Source organism: Seriola aureovittata, chromosome 3 (genome assembly GCF_021018895.1).
Source record: "Seriola aureovittata isolate HTS-2021-v1 ecotype China chromosome 3, ASM2101889v1, whole genome shotgun sequence".
NCBI lineage: Eukaryota > Metazoa > Chordata > Actinopteri > Carangiformes > Carangidae > Seriola > Seriola aureovittata.
This window is the reverse complement of record NC_079366.1, coordinates 22684090-22706474: the sequence shown is the minus strand read 5'-3', so window position 1 is coordinate 22706474 and position 22385 is coordinate 22684090. Positions and strand designations below refer to the sequence as shown.

Genomic DNA, 22385 nt, shown 5'->3' with positions numbered 1-22385 from the left:
CAGGAATATAAATACCAATGAGTAACTGCGTATATATTTTCCTTTTATCTTTTATTGACATATTCAGCTGAATACAAGTTCCTCATAATTTAAGATATACTCTCGAAATCTGGTTCACTTCAGCTTCAGTAGATGCAATAATTGTGCCGTTGCTCTCTGTCCCACAGGATGACAATCTCATGGATGTGCTGCAGTTGTTAGTGGCTCTGATGTCTGAACATCCTGGGTCGATGGTCCAGGCCTTTGACCAGCGCAATGGGATTCGGTAACGATCGCTGTTTGTATTATCTGCAAATGTGCTTGTAGTTATATCAGTATGTTTTTGCTCAAATTAAAAAATGAGTCACAGTTGGAGCTGATTATTTTAATTGTCATATTTTTCGTCTTGTGTCACACATTAGATTGTGGATGCAAAATGGGCTCATTGTTTCTTTGTTTCATTTAAAACACATCAAATTCTGTTTCTCACAAAAGAAATATGTTTGGCAAGAAAATGGTGTACTCAATACTACTATCTCTAAATAGATACTACAAGTGTGTCAGATGTTAAGTGTAAACTTCTAATGTCACTTTAAAAAAAAAAAAAAAAAAAAAAAAATTTTTGTAAATGTATTTAATTGAATGTGATTTTGCTTTTTCACAGTGTGATTTACAAACTCTTGGCCTCTAAAAGTGAAGGAATAAGAGTGCAGGCGCTCAAAGTGATGGGCTACTTTCTGAAACATTTGTCACCGAAGTAAGTAATATATCAAAGTTAAAATATTATCACTATTTCCCAAACTATACACGTTATAGTTTATAGTGTTTTCTGTATTTCAGTGTGTTAAAAATGTAACGGAACATACATTCATGAGTAAAATGAAGAAATAACTGAAATTACATTATGTCACATTACATCCAATTACATTATACATTTTGATAAATTTTACCGTTGATTCCATAATTTTCATTCTTCAAATTTTTCTGTGGCTACTTATTTCAGTTTTACGAAGTTCATGTACGTTTTAAAAGAAGAAGGTCAGTTTCCTAATGATAATGATGTATTATTGTATTGTAGGAATCTACTTATACAGCAAAATTTCAAAAACACTTTCAAAATGGGTCATGTTAATGTTGATACTCAATTTAGCTGCAGGCGTCACTGTCAAAATAAACTAAAAAAAATGAATCACCATGCAGTTCAGCAAACCACCTTTATTTTCATTTCGAGTATTCTTTTCATACGGTTGTGTCTCTTTTGAGCTATTTTGGGTGGAAATGCTTGATGAAATTCAGGTCATATTGCAAATTTAATCGTTAATTGTTCATTATTACTTCTGACCAACCATTACAGTGTAGTGTGTGCGGCCTCTGCTTAAATAGGAGCACCAGAAGCAACTCTTGTCCTGTTTCAGTAACAGCTTTTAAGCCTTGTGATCCTAAAGCTATCTGCAAACTGTCCACAGTCTGTTGAGTTACCATGCTAAAATTGGAAGTGATGCATGATGAGAGATGAAAGTGACAAAGTCTTTTCAGTGAAGCACTCCTCTTACTTAGTCAGCAAGGATTCACTTTTTCATTTCCTCCATGTCAAATGTGAGCTGGAGCTACAGATTTCAGCTGCTGTAATTATTTGACTCATCAGAACCTCCAGATTTCCCCCCTTGCTGCTTCTCAACATGTGTGATTTTTCAAGGACATTTTCAATATGATTTTAAAATTACTTTGGAAATAAATTGCATTGATGTCAAGCCAGTTTTGTACAGTGCAGCATGTTCCAGTTTAGAAGAGGTGCTGCATTATTTTCTCAACAGTGGAATCGCAAATGCTGATGCTGTTTACTTACTGACCTTTGACCTCCTAATGTCCTGATCAGGAGGAAGTCTGAGGTCATGATGAGTCACGGCCTCTTCTCTCTGCTCACTGAACGCCTGATGCTCCACTCCAGCCAGTTCACCATGACAACCTACAACGTGCTCTTCGAGGTCAGAGCTCTGCCAACGTTCATTCTCCCGGCCTGAACATACTAGCCAACAATGAACTACAATACTAAGCTCTGTGTTAAACTATTTGCCAGTATTTATTTTTTATATGCATTTTGTGTGTATGATTCACTATACTGCTGAGTTTGTGCCTTGCACGCTAACGTTTGTCAAATTTTCCAACTTAATATGAAATTTTAATGAAATACATGAAACAATAAATTCCATAGTTGATCACCTGTAATTATTCCCCAATATACTGCATGATGGTGAAACATATACATAGCTATGTGTATCCATAGTGGGGTTTGTTTCTCTGTTATTGTTAGGACCGATGTAGATATTTATGACTTGAAACCCCTCTCTGTCCCGTGGTAGATCCTTACAGAGCAGATCTGCACTCAAGTGATCCATAAACAGCATCCGGACCCCGACTCCACTGTGAAGATTCTCAACCCACGTAAGTGCCTCCTCTGCGCCACACTACTCTCCTAAATCATCCCCTGCAGCGTACCCTCTACATACCTATTGCTCTATACTGCACTGTAAGGATATTCCCCACGGAACTGTGCGATCTCTATATACAGTCAAACAAATGAAGGACATAAATTTAGCAGCCGGAGGGTATTTTCATACCAAGTGAGCCTAGCATGAGGATGGAACAAATGCTTTGTGTGACAAATACACACATCTGCTAGTTTTATTGTCAGGATTAATTTACATATAAAAGAAATGATAAATGAAATGAAATTATAACGGGACTTCATTCAGTGTGTAAGAAATGTTATATTGGTTTACGCATTTAATGAATTCAATCAATTATATAATTGCATTTAAGTGAGTTTAGAGTTTAATTGTTCAGCATTTGCTTAACTCATATGTATAATATTGATACAGTATTTGTATGTACATTGTGGAGTAAATATCTAATGTTGCAATATTTTGTAATTATCTTTTTTCGTATTTTACCATCAAACTTAATGTTAATGTTAATCATGTTAATGTTTTATATTCTATATTAAAATAACATTTAAATTACAATTAAAAATTCATAATTAAAAATATGATTTAATTGCTTGTATTGATCATAACATAATTAAACAGAGATTTTTGAATAAAATTATGGCTTAATGTAAAAGTATATTTAAAAACCCACGTACTTTTTTTTTTTTCTTTTGCATTTACTTTTTCTACCAGTGCATCATTACAAAACAATCTGAGCTGGCTGAAACTCCTGGCTTAGATCAATGTTCCCATCCTATATTTTCAGGCCGTTACTCACCTCTGGTTTCATGTCGGCTCACAAAATGTTTTTATATAGTGAACTCTTGAGTATTCATTTCAGCTAAGAAAAGAAAACATCCCTCTGTCTTTTATACCGGTGCTTCCACACATACCACTGCACCTCTGTGCACACACTTGCAAAACAGCTTTAATCAGTTTGAAATCCAAGCACTTGGTGTAATCACAACCAAGGTTTACTTCCAACCAGCCTTAATCTGACAAGGTCCTGCTGCAGTCACACATTGATTATCTTAAGCCTTTATTGTGTTAAAAACTCTCCTACCCAACCGTCCTAGACAGGCGATATATATCATAGGAACCTTGTATGGGTTTGTACATGTGAGCACATTCTATGGAACATAGAGCGGTGGTCTGTTTCTCCTTTGCCGTGCATTCTCTTGATTTAATCTGCGACAAACTCCCAAAATGGCCCCCTGATTGCAGTCTTTAGTAACGTCAGAGCCAATCAAACAAACCGAGGAAGTACCGTTTCCCTCAAATTAACTCAAGGGAAAGGAACCAAAAGCAAATGGAAAAAAGAAGGGAATACGCCATCCCTCCATCCTCATTCCCGGTACATGCTGGGGTAATTTTCTGGCGGTAAAGGTTCAGCGACTCATAATTTGAGTGACTAAGGCGTAGAAACAACACAACCGTCTGCTGGGGCAAAGGGGGCAGAGGTTAGTGCCAAGGTCTGAAGAGACAAGTGAAATCCAAGCCCTGCCGTCTCTCTACTCAAAGCAAATGGACACTGACATTGTCTAGATAATTCATCTAAACAGTCAGTCTCTTCGGTTTAACCGAAGCCAAGCCTTCCAGAAGGGCCTGTGACTCGGGCTCTGTTTGAAACGATACCAAAACCATTACAGTATAATAAAGATCAATGGCCCAGACTTTTTTATACTCCTCTGTTCTGTTTTTCTTACCAAAGGCGCGGATTTTTAGGTGTGTACATCTGGGAGTTCAGATAGTTTGTGACACAATGATTTGCACATGTTGAGACCAATGTATGATTTCGTTGTTGATTTGTGCAGTTTCCCCATCGGCATCCAAAAAGCAAGTGAATGTTGGATGTTTCCAAATCCAAACTTTTTTTATTATAATCCTTGAAAATACAACTTCCTGAAATGTATTATATTACAAAATGGACAACACAGACATGCATTATAACAGATAAAGTATCAGTATATTTTCGGGCCGTGTTATGTTCATTTTTGCGGCTCCCTGAACATTTTTCATTTCAGTCCTTGAATAAAACGGCTTTGCTTCTGTTAATATTTCTAGAGATTCTGAAGGTAATAGCTGCTCTGCTGAAGAACTCTCCCCCATCCCCTGAGAGCATGGAGGTGCGCCGGGTCTTTCTGTCAGACATGATCAAACTGTTCAATAACAGCCGAGAGAACCGCAGGTAAGAATTCAGCCACTTCACAGGATAGAGAATCACATCACACACACACACACACTACTCAACACAGTGTTTACGTGTCAGTGGGATTCACATTCAGCACTACACCAACCTTCTCATCGCCGAGTACTTTTTGTTTCAGGAGCCTGCTGCAGTGCTCGGTGTGGCAGGAGTGGATGCTCTCTCTGTGCTTCATCAACCCGCGAAACAGCGAGGAGCAGAAAATCACAGAGATGGTGTACGCCATCTTCCGCATCCTGCTCTACCACGCCATCAAATATGAGTGGGGTGGCTGGCGCGTCTGGGTGGACACCCTGTCCATCACCCACTCCAAGGTCAGAGCGCTCATTAAATCCATGCATGCCTCACACTCTCTCTCTCACACACACACACACACACACACACACACACACACACACACACACACAGGTTAGACGCAGCTTTGTTTATCTTTTTCTGTGAATCTTCGTCTTTCTCCCCATCTGTTTCATTTTTACAATTTAAAAAAAAAAAAAAAAAAAAAAAAAAAAAAAAAAATTTATTCCGTTTCTGTTTCTTTTCATTTTAAATCACACACTATTTATCTCTCTGTAGTAAACACATGAACATACACACACACTTGCACACACACTCAAATCTTGCTGCATTATGGTCAGCCTAAACACCCCCCCCCGTGACTGTAACTGTAGCCCTGCTCCCTCAGCTTGGTTCCAGCCAAACAGACAGCAGTATTCAGTCAAAGCCATCAGCTCTGTCACCCATATGTTTAGCTTGAACCTGACATAATGCAATTCATCAAGTAAGAAATTAGAGAGCATTATTGTCTCGCAGTGTAGGCTAGCGTAGTAATTGAACCTTGCCTCTCAGTGCCCATCAGATTAAGCTTATGGAAGCTATACAGTGATTATAATTTAAAAGCTAGTTACAGTATAAACCAGTGGGAATGAATCCACCAGCCCCTCCACTCTTTATTTATGTATAGAGTCTCTTTCTTTCACGTTGCACAGATAAAAATAAACTTCTGGCACTTCTTATTTCCAAAAGCTGAATTCAAAATACTGCTTTAGAAATTCAGTGTTGATATCGTATTACGCTACTCTGTTCCAAAGCAGTGAAGTAATTGAGGTTGGTGTCAGATTGTGGTCTGGGGGGTTTTTAAGCCTGGCAGATTGAAGGTTGAGTTAAAGAAGTGCTCGTGATATGAGACGCTTCACTGTGCTGTGGGATGCTGTGAGTGCTGGCGACCAGTAGGGGGCACAGACAGACTGCATGGGAGAGGATCAGCGTGAGGGCAGCAGTTAGCTCCATGGTGTGTGTTGTATGCTAGATGCCCTAAACTCCCAACATGTCCCCCTCTCCTGTGAACACTGTAGAAACTAACTTCCAGTGGAAGGGAAAATAAAATGTGTATACATTAAGTTGTAAGGAAATTTTCTGCCCTGCCGGTCAAAGGCAGCATTTGGTGTGAGGTGGTTGCAAGAACTTTTGCTCAATACAGTGATAGTGAAACTGTAAAAGCAGATGTCTGCGTGCTTTACTGTGTTGTACTGTCATTCCATCACTGATATATTTATAAACCATTATTACCATTATTACTCCCCAGTTGAAGCATTTGATCAAAAATAAAATTGTGATATTTCTGTTGGGTAGTGATTTAAAAAAAAAAAAAAAAAAAAAACGCTGGTGCAAATATATTATTAATCTGAGATTTTAGATGTTCATGAATGACATCTAATCAAAAGGAATTAGTTTTACCTTTTTAAAGTTTTGTTCTGGTTTCACCTGTTCATAAAGCTGCAGTGTGTTGGTGTCTCATTTTAAAACATAGCGATGTGGTGTCGTGCAGAAAGTGTTTGTTCTTCTCTGCACACGACAGCCTGTAATTGCCTCTTTTCCCATAATTGCACAAGATTAATGCTTTTTCTTCTTGGCTCTAGTAACAATACCCAGCACTCACCTAACAGCAGAATTTCACACATACGCTGTGTGTGAATAAACCCATGCACTTGTAAGATGTGAGACACACACAAACGCACACACACAGTGCCTGTGAATCAGATTGTTGCATTGGGGGCTAGCCACCAAGATACATGCATCTGCTATAAAAAAGCTAAAGAAACTCAATTGCAATTTTATTGTCCTGTTTGATAGATTTCCTGCCACCTTTGTAGCACCAAAGCTGTTTGTCACTGTTGCTCTCTCCTCCCACTGCTGCAGGGCTGTGTATGTGCGCGTGATTGCGCGTATATGTGTGTGTGTGTGTGTGTGTGTGTCTGTGCGTGCATTTGTGTCTGCGTTTGTGTGACTGTGAGTTACCAGGCACATTTTCTCTTTGCCCTCCCTCTCTCTTGGGCCCGAGTAAGCCTTTCTCTCCGATCCCATTGAATATTCATCGGAACCATGCAAGAACAATCAGAGAAACAAGGCCTCATAAATACAACCAGCCCACTGGGAGCCTCCTTGATAAGTGCATATATGCATTCACAAATACATATATACACGCTTCATCTTTACATGGACTACATGGCTTAGTTTGCTTTGTGTCAACCATGCTAAAATTGTCAGTTTGGCATATACACAGATAATATGTTTAATGCTGAATGCAACATTTTCAATGCAACATTCTTTGTGAGTCAAGAAGAAAAAATTGTCTCTTCTAGCAATCTTCACAATCTCAGCTTTTTCCTTTTAATATATTATTCCTTTTTGTATCTCGTACCTTTTTGTTTTTGTTTTCCTGCATTTTGTCTGTTTTGGCTCCATAAAAATCCTCATTGGCTGACACCTGCCAGAAACTCATGGTAGAGCAGGATGAGCAACTGTGCTTGTCAAATTTTACTTATTTTTCTTGTTGTGTGGAGCCCATCAGCAAACAGAAATATATGGGCCATATTTCATATCTTTTTAGTTTTTCATCCCATTCTGTAAGTGTAAGAAGTTTAATTGAGTTTAGTTATGCTGGGAGTTGTAGATTGAGATTGTTTACTGATCACCCCAGGTTTTATTTTCATTTGTTTTGTTTTATTTTGTTATCTACTGGCAAAGCATAGACTAGCTTGTTGAGAAGTTGAAATTAGAAAAAGATCTGTGTATTTGTTTGTGTGTGTGTTTAGTAAGTATGCTCGTGTGTTTGTATGCGTGCAGTATATCCTTTTATGTCAGTCATCAGCAAGTAAATGTATCTGCATATGCATCGCTCTGAACAGACAGATGTTCCTGCAGGTGGGCATGCTGACACAACAGCCCTCCCACTTTCAACCCACACACCCACCCAAGGTGCCCCTCGTCCATCTCTGCACACAAATCAGTTTGAGAATAAGGAGATCTCCAAAAGAGAGAGATTGGGGCGTGAAGGTCCCGCTGTCCTTCAGACTCCCACTGTCAGCTAACTTCATTACTCCTGTCAGACATTTTAGCACAAAGATAAATATGAGTCGAAAATGAGCCGACAGATCTTTGACAAAATATAATATACATGGAGGTATTTTTAAAAATCTGCTAATTTTACAGTTGGTGTTTACGTTTATCAGTTCGGCCTTTGTCAGTTCATGATGAAATGCCAAATATTGGAGTTAAATAGTTTGGCCATACGGTCTTTACCTCCTGGATTTATTGAGACATTAACACGGGAGACTCGAGCTGTTGTTCTTGGCAAAGAGTTTCAGGTAGATGCATTGACAAGTAGACAAAGAAAGGAGAAAGCGAATACACTGAAAAGCCAATGCTAGATAAAAGCCATGCATCAAGTGTTGTCTATGTTCTGTCGTAGCAAGCCAGTCGCAAGTGCTAGTGTTTATGTATTTGATCTTTCATCTTATAATTTGAAAATAAGTATTAAAATGTCAAAGTGCAATGTATTATAATCAAATGATGGATTTCCTGTGAATTTGCTTGTTTGGCTAAAAGCTATTTTAGCACACATAATCTTTGTGCGAGCCTGTCCTCCTATAGCGAAGATAGAAATGACAGATACAGTAAATACTAGAGGCATATCACTGGATCGGGTCAGCAGGAGAAAACTAAGAAGAAAAATGTTTGAACAAGGAGTGAGAAAGGAAGATATTGTGAACAAGAGCAAAACCGCATGGCCAGCACAGCAGTTACAGATGACATTGATTTTGGAGGAGGAATTGCATTTAGCTAATCGGATTAGAGACACGCTGCCCTCCCCATTTCCCCTTTGTTTTGTGGTTGCTTGCTATCTATTGATCTAAATGCGGACTCCCATGCTCCTACTGTGGGGTCCCCCAAGATCACCGCTTTGCCACCCTGACCCTCACCTAACAGGTTGTGGTGTTGACCCTTTGCTTACTCTGGATCAGTTGTACAGTTCAGACACGGGGACAATGGAAGTTCTACTGAAGTTTCTGAAAAGATTTGTCTTGTTTTGAAAGTGTGATCGTAGCCGTTGTTTGACTGCAGGGAAGTTTTTGTGATATATTTATGTTGTTGGAAAAATATTATGGGCCATGAACCAACAGAGACTTGCCCTGTTGAAGTACTGCAGTGTCCTTTTTGTTTACGGTAGTGTGTCCTATTTCCAAAGTGTTTCAAATCTTCAGTATGATCTGGCTCTGCTGTGCCCAGTTAATACCATGTTACCTGTCACATTAGAAAAGCCCACCATGTTTTTGTACATTACCATAACATTTTTCCATACCCCACTGAGGCCAGGCCGAGTCATGGAGTAGAATGAAATTAGATTAGATCAGCGCTGATGTCTTAGCCACCCAGGGCAGTTTTCTATATATTGTAGCAAGGCTAAACGCTATTTTAAAAACCACAGAGACATATTCTATCGCCGTCTAATGGTAACTGGATCTGTTGCAGAGCCGCGTTTTAGGCCAACATACATCATCTTAATGTACAGACTGCATCCTGAATCCATGACGTTATATGCTGCACCGCTCTCTCGCATAATTTCCATAGCAGTGCACTCTGAATGCAGCCTTTTAATTGCTAAAAATGCTAAATGTCAAATTAAGCTCAAACTAATGGGGTAGAAGGTCTTGCTGTGTGATCAGTGGGAAAGAGGGAGGAAGAGAGAAGGAGACGGACTACTGGTGCATTTAGAACAGGCTGTGCACTCAGAAAACAGCTATGGATTACCAATCACTGCTCCCCACTACAGAAGATTAATGAGCACCCGTGTAGCAGGCTAATTTAGAACAATAACGCCTAATTAATTACAAATAATCAGCTTCTTTCTCTCCCTTTCCTTTCTTGCGCTCTCAATGACTCACTTTCTTCCTCTTCCTCCTCTGCAATTTCTTATTTTTTTTCTCTCCTTTTGATCTCCGGCGTTCTCATTTTCTTTGTTTCTCTCTCTCCTTCTGTCCAAATAGCCTCAGGTGAAAAAGCAGCAAAGTGGGTCTAGTCCGCCCTCAACCCCCCTCCAACCACCAACCCATCTTTGACTTTCTGTCCTCCAAGCTCAGTGATTAATGTAGGGTCTTAAATTAGGCGTGGGAGGATTTGCCGATGCTGGACACGCACTCAGAACAGCTTGCAGACACACACTAATAGTATCTACTGCTAATCTATGACTGCTTACATGGATGGGCTCTTCCTCAAATGCCACTGCAGACCATTGTCGTTATAGACTAGCAGTCTAGTCTACCCATATCAGATGGTAAGAAGACTGAAAGGGGTTAATAGGCCGTGGGCAGCTGCATGTAAGAGAGAGGGAAAAGTTTTAAATGTGGCACAGTTTGGTCCGGTGTGGTAACAAGCTTATAACAGCAACTTTTATTTACAGGGTGAAAGTGTGAAGCAGTGGATATCAGTTAGAGAGCAGGAGACAGGTTTATATGAAAATGTGTCATGGAATTAGTTGTAATTTTCTTTGGAATTGTTGGTGGTACATCATGAAGTAGCCCCTAAAAGCGAATTGTTTACTAGGTTTATGACATGTATCATTAAATAGCAAGGTCGTGTTCAAATGTCCTGTTGGTGCAACATTTAATAATTTCTTTAAAAAAAAAACAGTCTTGCAGAAAATTCACCTAAAGGATATTTCCTTTTTATTAAAATTTGTGTATTTATTTTTGTAGTTTTAGCTGTTTGATTGTGTGACTGTGTGATTGTGTGTTTGTTTCTTGGCACATCAGACTTTACTGTAGCGACGACACTGTGTTCTTAAATCTTAGCAATTATTTTGGTAAGTAAAAAGTTATCATAACCAGTTGAAATGATGGCCAAAACTGTAACAGTAATACCTAAATTAGCAACTATGGTTTCATTAAAAGATGGACCAATTATGTAGATTGCTGGTGTTTCATACATTTGAACATATAATCTGTGTTTGCAGGTAACCTTTGAGCAGCACAAGGAGAATCTGTCCCGCATGTTCCGCCAGTACCAGCGACAGGAGTCTGGAGCCTCTCTCAGCACAATCCGAACCGTCTCTGGTGTCAGCCAGAGCTCTGAGACCACGGAGTGCGTTAATGGGCCACCTGCAGAGGAGGCGGCCCCTTCCACTGTCATTGAGCTTACAGTGGACGAGTTGTCCCAGAAGTCCCCTGACTCAGCATCTAGTTCCACCATCCCCTCCAGCCCGCTGGAGAGTACTGATGAAAGGGGACACGCATCCATCACTGTGTCCAACATCCTGGCAAGGCCCGAGGAAGAAGAGCAGAGGTTGGCTCAGGGTTCTTCCAAAGATGACTCAGGTGATGGAAAAGAGACTGAAGCTGCTGTGACACAAAAAACTGACACAGAGGAACTGAGTGAAGAGAACAATAAGCAGGAAGCAGTGACTGAGTCTTCCACTGATAAGGACAATGATAATCTACAAAGGAACACTAGCAACATGCCTGAAGCAGCTGACACAAAAGCAGTAGAAGTGGTTGGTGACTCTGCTACAACACCAACAGATGGTGAAAAATGTGAGAGTGAACACAACAAAGATCAATCGTCAACCTCCATGACAGAAGACTCTTTAAATGAAGCAGACACAGAAGTGCCAGTGGTTTCAGAACATGAAGGTAGGACTGACCAAGCCTCCCCTGAGACTGCAGCCTGTCTGGAGAACAGTGTGCTGGGTGGAGCGTCTGTTTTCAATGAGGACCTGGTTGACGTGTCGTCTGTTAGCGACCAGATCCATCCTAGTGATGCTGATGATAGCCAAGAGGAGTCCTCTTACGCTTCTGCTGCTGCCGGAGAGGAGGCGGAAGTATTAAAAAAGGAGGAAGGTAAACATGAAGATGATGAAGGCAATAAAAATGATCAGGAAGGACAGGAGTTGAAAACGGAAGAAGAAAAAGATGAGAAACAGGAGGTTAGCATGCATGAAAAAACTGGAGAGAGTCAAGCTGAGGAGAAACAGGTGTCTAATTTAGAGGGTGAGACTCCTCCAACGGAAACACCTGAACAAATTGTGACAGAAGCACCAAAAGAAAAAGTTAAAGATGAACAGTCTTCCCCGACGGCTGAGACCACAGCTTCAGAGCAGCAGCCCTCAGACAGCACACTACCCTCTACAGCCCAGGAGGCTGCAGCAGCATCGGCCTCAACTTCTTTCAGCCAGCCCTCCGAGACCAGCGGCACCGCTGGAGAGGAAACTTCGTCCAGTGCCCCACACAGCAGCACAACTGCCTCGAGCTCTGACACACAAAAGAGTGCCGACTCTGTCAGCAAGACCAAAGAGATTAAAATTGCCAGACTGGATGTGTCCAATGTGGCCTTAGACACAGAGAGACTTGAACTGAAGGAGACCTCTACAACAGTATGCATCTGTTTTTTTTTTTTTCTTTCTTTTTCCTAGTCCCTCCTCTTTAAGATCTTTTAGAATTCACTACAATGTGTTATGGGTTATAGGTTTGAAATGTTTATTTTTTGCTGCAAATTAAATAGAAAAGTTTCTCACAGGCCTACGTCATGTTATAGCTCATTGTGTACTGCACATGCCTCTCTGTAGGAGACAAGCCAAGGCCAGCCGACAGCAGCAGCAGCGGGAGGGGGAAGTTCGTCGGGTCAGCCGAGAGAGAGCGGCACTTCGGCTCCTCGCTCCACCATGTTTCGCATCCCAGAGTTCCGCTGGTCCCACATGCATCAACGCCTCCTCACTGACCTGCTCTTCTCCATTGAGACAGATGTCCAGATGTGGAGGAGGTAGGGTAGCACCGATTTGCTGACTCTGACTTCGCTAATGCTTAAGCTAACAATTATTTTGTCAATTGATTAATGGAATAAAGATTTATTGAGCTTTCAAGTCTCTGAGGACTAAAGCAGAACTTCAGATTACATTTAACCAAAAAATCAAGTATCTGTTGATGCTGTGGAATTCATTGTTTATTAAACGCACTTGTCGAGGTCGACCAATAGACATTACATTCTGTAGACATGTAAACTGTGGGACATTTTCATCCGTAAGGTTAGCAGTTATCTATGTGTAATCAAACCAGGAAGAACTATGAACACAGTTTATCTGTACGGTAGCTACTGTGTTGTTACTCACCAAACACATGCTCTCGTTTTAAGCTTGTTGTGGAACATCTTTCCTATTTTTTTCTCCTGTCTCTCAGTCACTCCACAAAGACAATTCTGGACTTTGTGAACAGCAGTGAGAACGTGGTGTTTGTCCACAACAGTATACACCTCATCTCCCAGGTGGTGGACAACCTCATCATGGCTTGTGGAGGCATTTTACCTCTGCTCTCTGCTGCCACCTCTTCTTCTGTGAGTCTCCTAAAGTGTGTGTGTGTGTGTGTGTGTGTGTGTGTGTGTGTGTGTGTGTGTGTGTGTGTGTGTGTGTGTGTGTGTGTGTGTGTGTGTGTGTGTGTGTGTGTGTGTGTGTGTGCCTGTGTGTGTGTGTGTGCCTGTGTGTGCCTGTGTGTGTGTGTGTCTACTTTTGTCTGTGGCTCTATATGTAGCTGAAGGCTCCAATCACAGGAAGTTATCCATCCACATTGACCTTTCTCTATTGCATTAGACTACAGTTAGCTGCTTTCTAACATTGTTAGTTTGTTGTTTTTGTTGTGTGACCTCAGTGACTGTGGCTCTCATACATGAGTCTTTGCCTCTGCCAATGACCTGACCAGCCTGTCAACCGATCGGGTTGATGTTCAATTCCATTATAATTCAGTTACATTCAGTTTAGTGTGGTCTGTAACTAAATTTAAAGTTAATGTGAAAAATTACAACTATACAATATAATGTGTTTTCAGTTGCATGTGTTGAATATGTTCATTATGTTTTTAGGTATATTTTCTATATCACAGCTGTGATTAATCATTGGCTATTTTACATAAGTTTGGAAAAAATATGCTCAGGCTTAGAACCAGCATAAAAATTGACTGTAATGTTATTGTTACTAAAGAATGGACTTTCACAATGAATGTTTCTATTGTTAGTTTTAAAACAAAAGCAAAAGTGTAATCCTACTTATATACCATAGCATTAAAATAACATACCATTAAAATAAAGTTATAGTTTTGTTTTTTTTTGTTTTTTTTTTAAATGTATTTTCATTTATATAAAATGAAAATAAAATAAATGAAATAAAATTTAACATGGAGTTCCCAGTCACGTACCCCTTAACTTATGTACTTTTATGATTACTTGTCCATCAATTAAATTTAATTAAATTTCTGTGTAATTTTTCCTCTCTCTACTACCAGCATGAACTGGAGAACATTGAGCCATCCCAAGGCCTGGCAGTGGAGGCTTCAGTCACCTTCTTACAGCGCCTCGTCAACCTCGTGGATGTTCTCATCTTCGCCAGCTCCCTCAACTTCACAGAGATAGAAGCAGAGAAGAACATGTCGTCAGGAGGCATCCTCCGACAGTGCCTTCGCCTTGGTATCTCATCCATTCTTTCCCTTGTTTGTCCCTTCTCCCTTTTTTTTTTTTTTTTCCCCCCCATCAACCTTGCAGAGTTTCCAGATGTTTAGCTGTCTTTCTCCTCATCTGTGTCCACTCACTGAACTTCCTTCTTTTATCGCCTCCTTTTACTAAGCCCTCTGTCCTCCCCTGTTCATCGATCCACCTCATATCAGCCGGCAGTAGCCTCTGGTATAAGCCCCAGTCATGGCTCCCTGTAGCCTTTTTGACCTTCCCTTCTGTATTCTCTCTTTCCTCTCTGCCTTCCTCCTCTTCATCTCCCTCTGCTGTTCTCATCCCCTCGCCTCTTTCACTCTGCTCGTATCAGCACTCTCTTATCTTGTTATTATAACCCCTCTGCATGGCAACACTCTAAAATGGCTGCTATCATGATGTAGTGAGTTCTCCATAATGGCCTTGGCTGCACTGTACTGCAGCGTAGCCCGAGGCCTTTCTCTGGCTCCTGTTCCAGGCTATTAAAGTTTCCTCTGACAGCATCAGAAGCAGAGTCTCGGTCTAGCTGAATAAAAGATATTGAAATTCTTACATTATTAATTTTCTATGGTGAACCTTTTCAGCAAACACAGATCAACACAGTATACACACACACTTGCTTGAAAGAGATGCAACACGTTCTGCACCGATTTAAATAATTTCTTCATGCTTTGTTCTATATATGTAATGGTGCATATGTAGGTATCTGCTTTTGCTTTTACATACTCATTACAGTGAAGGTTTCATACAAAAAGGCTGTCAAAATAAAAACATGTTGTACGAAGAGCACTTCTTCTCTCAGGTATTATCCAACTACCGTTGCTGCGGTTGGGTTTTTGCAGGAAGGCGATGCCACCATACCACAGGTCCAGTTTTAGAAAGCAGCCGTTATGAAATGAATATTTGATGAGGTATGCGCTCCCCATTGCTGGCACCTAATCTGATTTTGGAAGACTATAACAAGGTTTTAGCGTCTCCACCCCTCCCTCCCCCCTCTTTTTATAAATGGTCGTATGAAAGAGTAGTTCTAATGGAAAAAGCGAGCCCATTTCCAGACGGAATAATTCCCTCCTTCGTAATCTAAATGGCTCAGAGTTAACATTTGTCAGTTGTCAAGTATGGAACAGCAGGGGGTTGGGAGGGGCTCAGACAGGAGAGCAGTACATTAGATTACAAATGGTAAATGTGCCAGTTCTGAACCCACGTAAACTTGTCGGACCACAAGATTTTTTTTCCGGCGAAGGACGTGTCTTGCTGCCTACTCAGCATGTGCACACCCCAGCAGTGTCATTTGTTATGGGAGCTGCACAGTGGATGTGATTCAAGAGCACACCCTTGCACTATGACCTTGGGAGGAGAGGTGGAGCAGGGAAGAGTGAATGATGCTGCCAGAGTTGGCCAGAGCACTGACCTTGTTGTGGCCCCACTTTTTCTCCTTTGTTTTTGTCTCTCTCAGCTGCTCCTCCTGTGGTTTTCTCAGTTTACGAGCTGGATATTCACATTCTCATTTTTCTTTATGCATTTGCTTTGGGTGTCATCTCTTTAGAAGCATTTGTCAGCATAATTCTCCTACATATTTCTCTGAAAGTGACTTTATTTACATGTTGTCACATAATATCTCTTCCCCTGTCCCTCCCCAGTGTGTGCAATGGCAGTGAGAAACTGTCTGGAGTGTCAGCAAGCCCAGTTTAATCATGGCACAGAAGGCTCGGCCTCCAACTACACAGCCATGCCCAGCACTTTGCTGGGAACAGCCAAGTCTGCCTCTGCACAGGCAAGTAATCCAGATCGTATCGTCACTTCATTGTCCTATAAATTTCTCACGCTTCCCTCAAAATGCAAAATAACGCTGTAAATATCAGTAATTTACTCTCACTCTTGTACTGGCCATCCTTGTTGTTTTGCCTTTTTTGTTTTTTTACACTTGAAAACAGTGACAATCCTCCCTTGTCCTTTTCCCGTACTCACGAGTAAACCAAAGCAGCTTTGTCCTTTGTCCTGCTCACCAACAACAACCAAGTGTTATTGCATTAGCTCATGTCTTATTATATTACCACACTGGTTGCTATTTGTTACACTAGACTAGGTTTTTGTCATTGCCCCTTTGATTTGATACAGTGACTTCCAGTAAAGTCATGTTGTTCTTCCCTGAACCGGGTGTTAAAGCTCATTTATAATGCAGTGGCTCTATAGAAAAGCCATTATGTTAAGGACATGATCCCAGGAGGAATAGCTTCCCTAAGCTGTGAAACCTTAACCTACCCCATGAAGTGCACATGAATTACTAAACAACCAGCTTGGTATAGAAGTGCATGTGCTTTTTGGACTTTACTTGTAGACAATAACATGTGGTAATGGTCTGATTTTCATGCACGTGCGCAGAGTCCTGTTGATGCAGTGACAGGTGGAATGTCTCCAGTCAGGGACCTGGACCGGCTGCTTCAGGACATGGACATTAACCGCCTCAGGGCCGTCGTCTTCAGAGATATTGTGAGATGCCCATCTACCACATTCACATGTTGTATACACATAACGCAACCTGCATAGCACCAATGAAATTACTCAACTGTCACTGCTTTCTGAAGAAGACGCACATATAAACACACACACACACACACACACACACACACACACACACAGACACACAGGTCGTTTAGTGTATGTTGTTTGTTCCAGGAGGACAGTAAGCAGGCTCAGTTTCTGGCTCTTGCTGTGGTGTACTTCATCTCAGTCCTCATGGTGTCCAAGTACCGTGACATCCTGGAGCCCCACAATGACAAGAAACACCCTCAGCGATCCCAGTCTGCCAGGAGCACAGGTATACAATAGCTCCAAGGAAAAAATTTCATCTGAAATATTTGCTGTGTGCTGTGCTGCAGTGGTTTCCAGCATTCCAGCAGTACAAATGCAAACTAACTCTTTCAGGTTGCACGTCAGTCAGAGAGTAATTTCCCCTCTTTATGTGTAGCTTTTATGTTAATAATTTTTATAGTATGATAAAACAATATAGCATTTATTTATACAAATTCTTGAGTCTAAAAAATGATTCCGCAAACATAATTTTGTGTTGTAGCGTTTAGTTTTTCGTCTTTTTCTAGCCTGTGAATCACCTTGCAGCCCTTTGTGTCCCAGTTCCAAGGTTGGGAACCACTGCTGTTATTAATCTCTCATGATGCGGCTTTATAGCTCACACGTCTTCATTATTATTTGTGTCTTCTTAGATAGCGGTGCCATTTCTGGTGGATTGGAAGTAGAGAACGGCGTCTCTCTCCGGCGGTACGACTCTGGCATCGGTGATGACCACACCTCAGCCGCTGCGAGCGAGGCAGACCTGTCATCCTCTGTTGTGACTCACGGTCCAGACGCCATCTCAGAGGCCTTGTCCACGCTGTCGTCTGAGGTCAGACCTGCTCTGCCCGCTGATTCAAAGGGCAAGAATGTGAAGGACATTCTGCGCAGCCTCGTGAGCGCTCCAACTGATGATATCATGGTGGACCCAAGCCTGCTGCCACCAGCGTTTCTAGGAAGTGTGGGCGATGCGGCTAGAGAATCGTCGCAGTTCTTATTTGATAGGTGAGCCCTCAGGTTCAAACATAGATTGACATACACACATACTGCCACGGTATTTCAAGGAAATCCTATATTTCTGCTGTGCATATTGCTGATGGTGGGAAAAATCTGGACGGAAATTCCCCTGTTGTTGACATGGGTGTAGTCCTGACAGCTTCATCAGTTTCTCAAGAGCCCATATGGTGAATACTCTAGTGACTCTCAAGCTTCACAGTTGACAGTTTCATGCCATTTATCCCAACATAACTGCAGGGTACCTTTGAAAGTCAGACCTTGAAGACATCTCAGCTTGGTATCCTCCTAGGAGGCTTTGTTGGATCTTGAAAAACATTCTGTAACAAAAACCGTTTTGAACCAGGGAATCTAAGTCTCCGACTCTTTCCCTCTTACTCCCATTGTTCTTTCCTTAAGCTGTCGATGCGAGTCCTCATCCCGAGTAAACGGCCTTACAAAGAACCTGTCTTAAGGAAAACAGGAGTCATGTCTGGGATGGAGAGACGAAGCTGGCAGGAAGCTGTTTCTTTTCACCGTGTCACTGATATTTAACGACTTTCTTTTTCATCTCTCCTACTGCTCCTCTCTCCCTGTCTAACATTCAAAAGGGTTTCCCCCTTTCTCTGGCATAAAGGCTGTATAATTTGCATTACCCCTGGAGGTGCGGGGGGGAACAGTCAGGAGTAAGGCTTCAAAAGCTGAGCGGGGTACTGAAGCCACAGACGGACCCAGGTGAGAGAGGATGGTCACCGGTCTGGTTTGAATTTGGAGCGTTGATTCTGAGACAAACGGCAGAGGGAGGGGGAGGACGGTAAAGAGTGGGAGGGAGAGAGATGGGAGAAAGAAGTCTCCATGGGGGTGATGTCAAGTCAAGGTTCTCATGTATTGAAGAAAACATTTCTCCGTTTCTCTCTTCTTGCGCTCACTTACAAATACGCACACACACACACACATACACACATACACACACACACACACACACACACACACACACACACACAGACGCAGTGAGTCTGCCTACCCCCAACTGTGGGAATTCCACGGCATCTCTGTGATCGCGTGTCTTTATCTGAGGAATGCTTTGTCAGGTCTCAGGGCGCTCCTCATATCAGGGGGATTAGACTGGCTCCTGTCCGCTGAGCACACTCAGTAGGAAGAGAGGACGTCAGGAGAGCTGGAGAACATAGACTAACAGCTTGCTCGCTGCCTATGGGAGCCTTTTCATGAAAGGTATATAGCCCAGGCACAGACGTCAAACTTCTCCCAGGTCCCTTTTTAAAGGAGACGACATCTACTCTCTGGGTGTTCACACATGAACATCTTGTAGGGTGGCAAATCATGATAATTTTTCGATATCAGTTAAAGAATTAGGCTGTCAATATTTTATATTTTTGTTATTAACACATCCCTTGAAAAACACCAAAACCGGCAGCGTTTTTATTAGTTTTTGTTCAACAATGGGGGTGGAACACACAGTGGGATGAATCACAGTTAATAACAGGTTTTGGCTGCAGAGACAATTCTTTGTTAATTTTGGTCTTTTCATGAGATTTGTTGACGATATATGAAAATATAGAACATCACTGGCCTTATCTTTTAATCCAGCCTTTTTTTTTTTAGTTAATCCTTGAGTCTGTAAAATGTCCAAACATAGTGAAAAATGATGCTCTCAATTTCCCAGAGTCCATGGCGACATCTCTAACGGTCAGAAACACCCAAATTATTTTGATGTGTCTTGTTCAAAATTACCCAACTATCCATATCATTTGTTGGCTTTAAGCCTATATTTATTTTCTAATCTCCTCACTTTACAATTCTTTATCAGCCTGCAGTCACTAGTCCTTACTATTACAAATTATACCAACCACATGTATAGCTACGGTGTTTATTATCTTGTTGTAATGACTATCACTGCGCAGCATCTCCCACTAACCAGTAAGTCTCCCAGTGATACCAGTGCAAGCCGGAGCTGACATTCTAGACTGACATCTCCTGCCAAAACATGGCAACTTTCTGCTTGCCCTGAGGACTGGATTTATGAGTCCAATGCATGTAAAAAGCAGGGATCTCCCAGATAAAAACTGGGGGTGGGTCACAAGGTGAAGTATCCCTCCTGATTTATTTACTAGTGGAGACCTGCTGGATTTCTCCCATCCATTTCTCAGCCATGCCCCTGTTATGACAGCCAGTCTGCAAATATTTGCTGACACTAACCAGAGCTAAACAGTGTCATTGTACAAGGCGATGATTTAGACTGCATGGTTCAGCAGAATATGTGAGTGTTAGACACTGGGATATACATGGTGTAGTTGTTTGCATTCCTGGCAGCAGACTCTGTATGTATGTGATAGTTGATGTACAGATGAGTTGTGTTGATGGTGAAGTGTTGTTAATGTACCGCTTAGGGAGAAGGTAAGAATGTTGGACACAAAACGGAACTTAAAACAGTGAAAAATTCCCTTTTAATAATTTAATCAACAATTTGCAAAAGTGAGCCTGTGTCAAATTCAGCCCTGTGGATTCAAACAGATTCACACAAGTTCACCTGCTGTGATTTACTGAGAGCACACTCAGTGGTGGTCCTACATCTGACTGCAGCTCGGCTGTAACTATGTCATTGGCTGTGAGAATCGGGCATTTAGATTAATGTTACAAGTAGACAACAGACCTGGTGGTAATTTGAAAATAAGGCTGGATTGGACATTAAATCATTATAAAAGAATTAAACCACAAAATAAACTACAGTTAAAATATTTAAAACTTCCCATAAGAAAGCCAGTATAGGCTGTAGAGACATGCCAGTTGGGGTGTATTTTACATATATAGTATTATTTTTATGTATGTGTGTGTGTGTGTGTGTATATATATATATAAAAGGTAAAAGTAAAATGATTAAAAAAAATTAAACTTACCACTCTAGACAAAATGTCAACATTCTCTACCCCTGCTCCGAGGTCTGCTATTCTTTGGTTGCCTCTTGTCCTTAATAAATGACATACAGCCAATTTGTTTCCGACACATACAGTGTACACCTTGCATGTTTTACCACATACTGTGGAATATCCCTGTGGGTACAAACACACTCGTAAAAAATATTGAGATTGTGCTTTTCTCATACTTTGTGGGCCCTCAGGTCGCAGTTGCTCCACTCATAAATCACTGATGTCATCCAGGTAATGCCCCTCCCACACCAGCCGCCATCATCATCCAATCACAGCTTGACATTGTGGACTTTATTAGAGTTGATTTGAAAGTCGAGGGTATGTGCAAATGTGTTTGTGTGTATGGTCAGTGAATAACATTATGAACATTTCCATGCACAGGGCTGTTTGAAATGAAGGGGAAAGAGATCAAAGCTCTGTGGGGGTGTACACTCCCCTCCCTCACATGAGCTGTCTCTGAGGTTAATACTCTAGAGAATGGTATTTTTACACACAGACATACCACTGACACTTCCTTACTCATTCTTGCACTTTAAAAAAAAAAAAAAAAACCTGAAATAGTGGAGATTACAGGAATCACAGTGCTTACTGCACTTAACCATTGTAGGTTAAAGCCTTTAAATAATTTAGCCTCAGCCCAGCGAACACACACGCAAACACATCCACTGCCCTGGCTCCTGTTTGTGGGTTGAGTGGGGCCGCTGACGGCTGATTAATCGACTGGGGCGTCCCACTCATGATAAGTGTGGCTAATGACCTGCTGAATAATTCACTGGGCCTTTGCTGGGGAACAGATGGAAGGCCAAACATATACACGTACATGTTCACTGGCAGACTCATACACACTTGTGCACTCATGCATTTATTTGTACACTCATATGCATATATTCAAATATTTGTTGGGACACACACACACACACACACACACACACACACACACTCACACACTCACACTCTCTCCCGCAGCCTGCGCACACCGGGGGTCCTCTGTGTGTCTCCTGCTGTTGACACCTGGGGTGCTTCATGTCTTCACCGCCCTGGTTCCCTGATACCACCATCCAGCCCACTCGCTATCTAAACAGAAGAAAAGTTCCCAGATGATTTTATTTCCAACCCTCCTGGCTATCAAAACAGATTTCATTCGCTTCTATCACTACTTCAGTTTTTATGCATCACTCTGGACCTTCTCAGTATGTGTTTGTATTTTAAACACAACTGTCAGGCCACTGGGATCCGTATGCAGCTCTGTTATTCTCAAATCATACATCACTTGAAGCAAAGGTCAACTGTCAGGGTTTAACATTCACAGTAACTTTAATAGATCTGATCAGCTGCCTTAAATCAACCTAAAACAGCCTTTGATACTGCAGCCAGTTACCTGTCTGCACCACAGGGAGCCAGATTCAACTATCC

The 22385-nt window shown here is 41.5% G+C and overlaps 1 protein-coding gene across 4 annotated transcripts in view; it reads left to right on the top strand.

The window, feature by feature from the left end:
• The window catches only part of lrba (LPS responsive beige-like anchor protein), a 196000-nt gene that overhangs the window by 37872 nt on the left and 135743 nt on the right, over positions 1–22385 (top strand). For 2 of the 4 annotated variants that reach the window (XM_056371484.1, XM_056371483.1), the window contains exons 1-3: positions 16848–16956; positions 17143–17284; positions 17688–18039. In XM_056371484.1, the coding sequence (XP_056227459.1) occupies positions 16876–16956; positions 17143–17284; positions 17688–18039 (575 nt within the window). In that variant the 5' untranslated portion in view covers positions 16848–16875. Of the gene's footprint in view, positions 1–167; positions 266–643; positions 737–1855; positions 1965–2339; positions 2422–4529; positions 4654–4792; positions 4986–10960; positions 12377–12568; positions 12763–13175; positions 13330–14270; positions 14452–16106; positions 16241–16847; positions 16957–17142; positions 17285–17687; positions 18040–22385 lie in introns of those variants that run through there. The other 2 variants (XM_056371486.1, XM_056371485.1) reach the window with 2 other exon arrangements.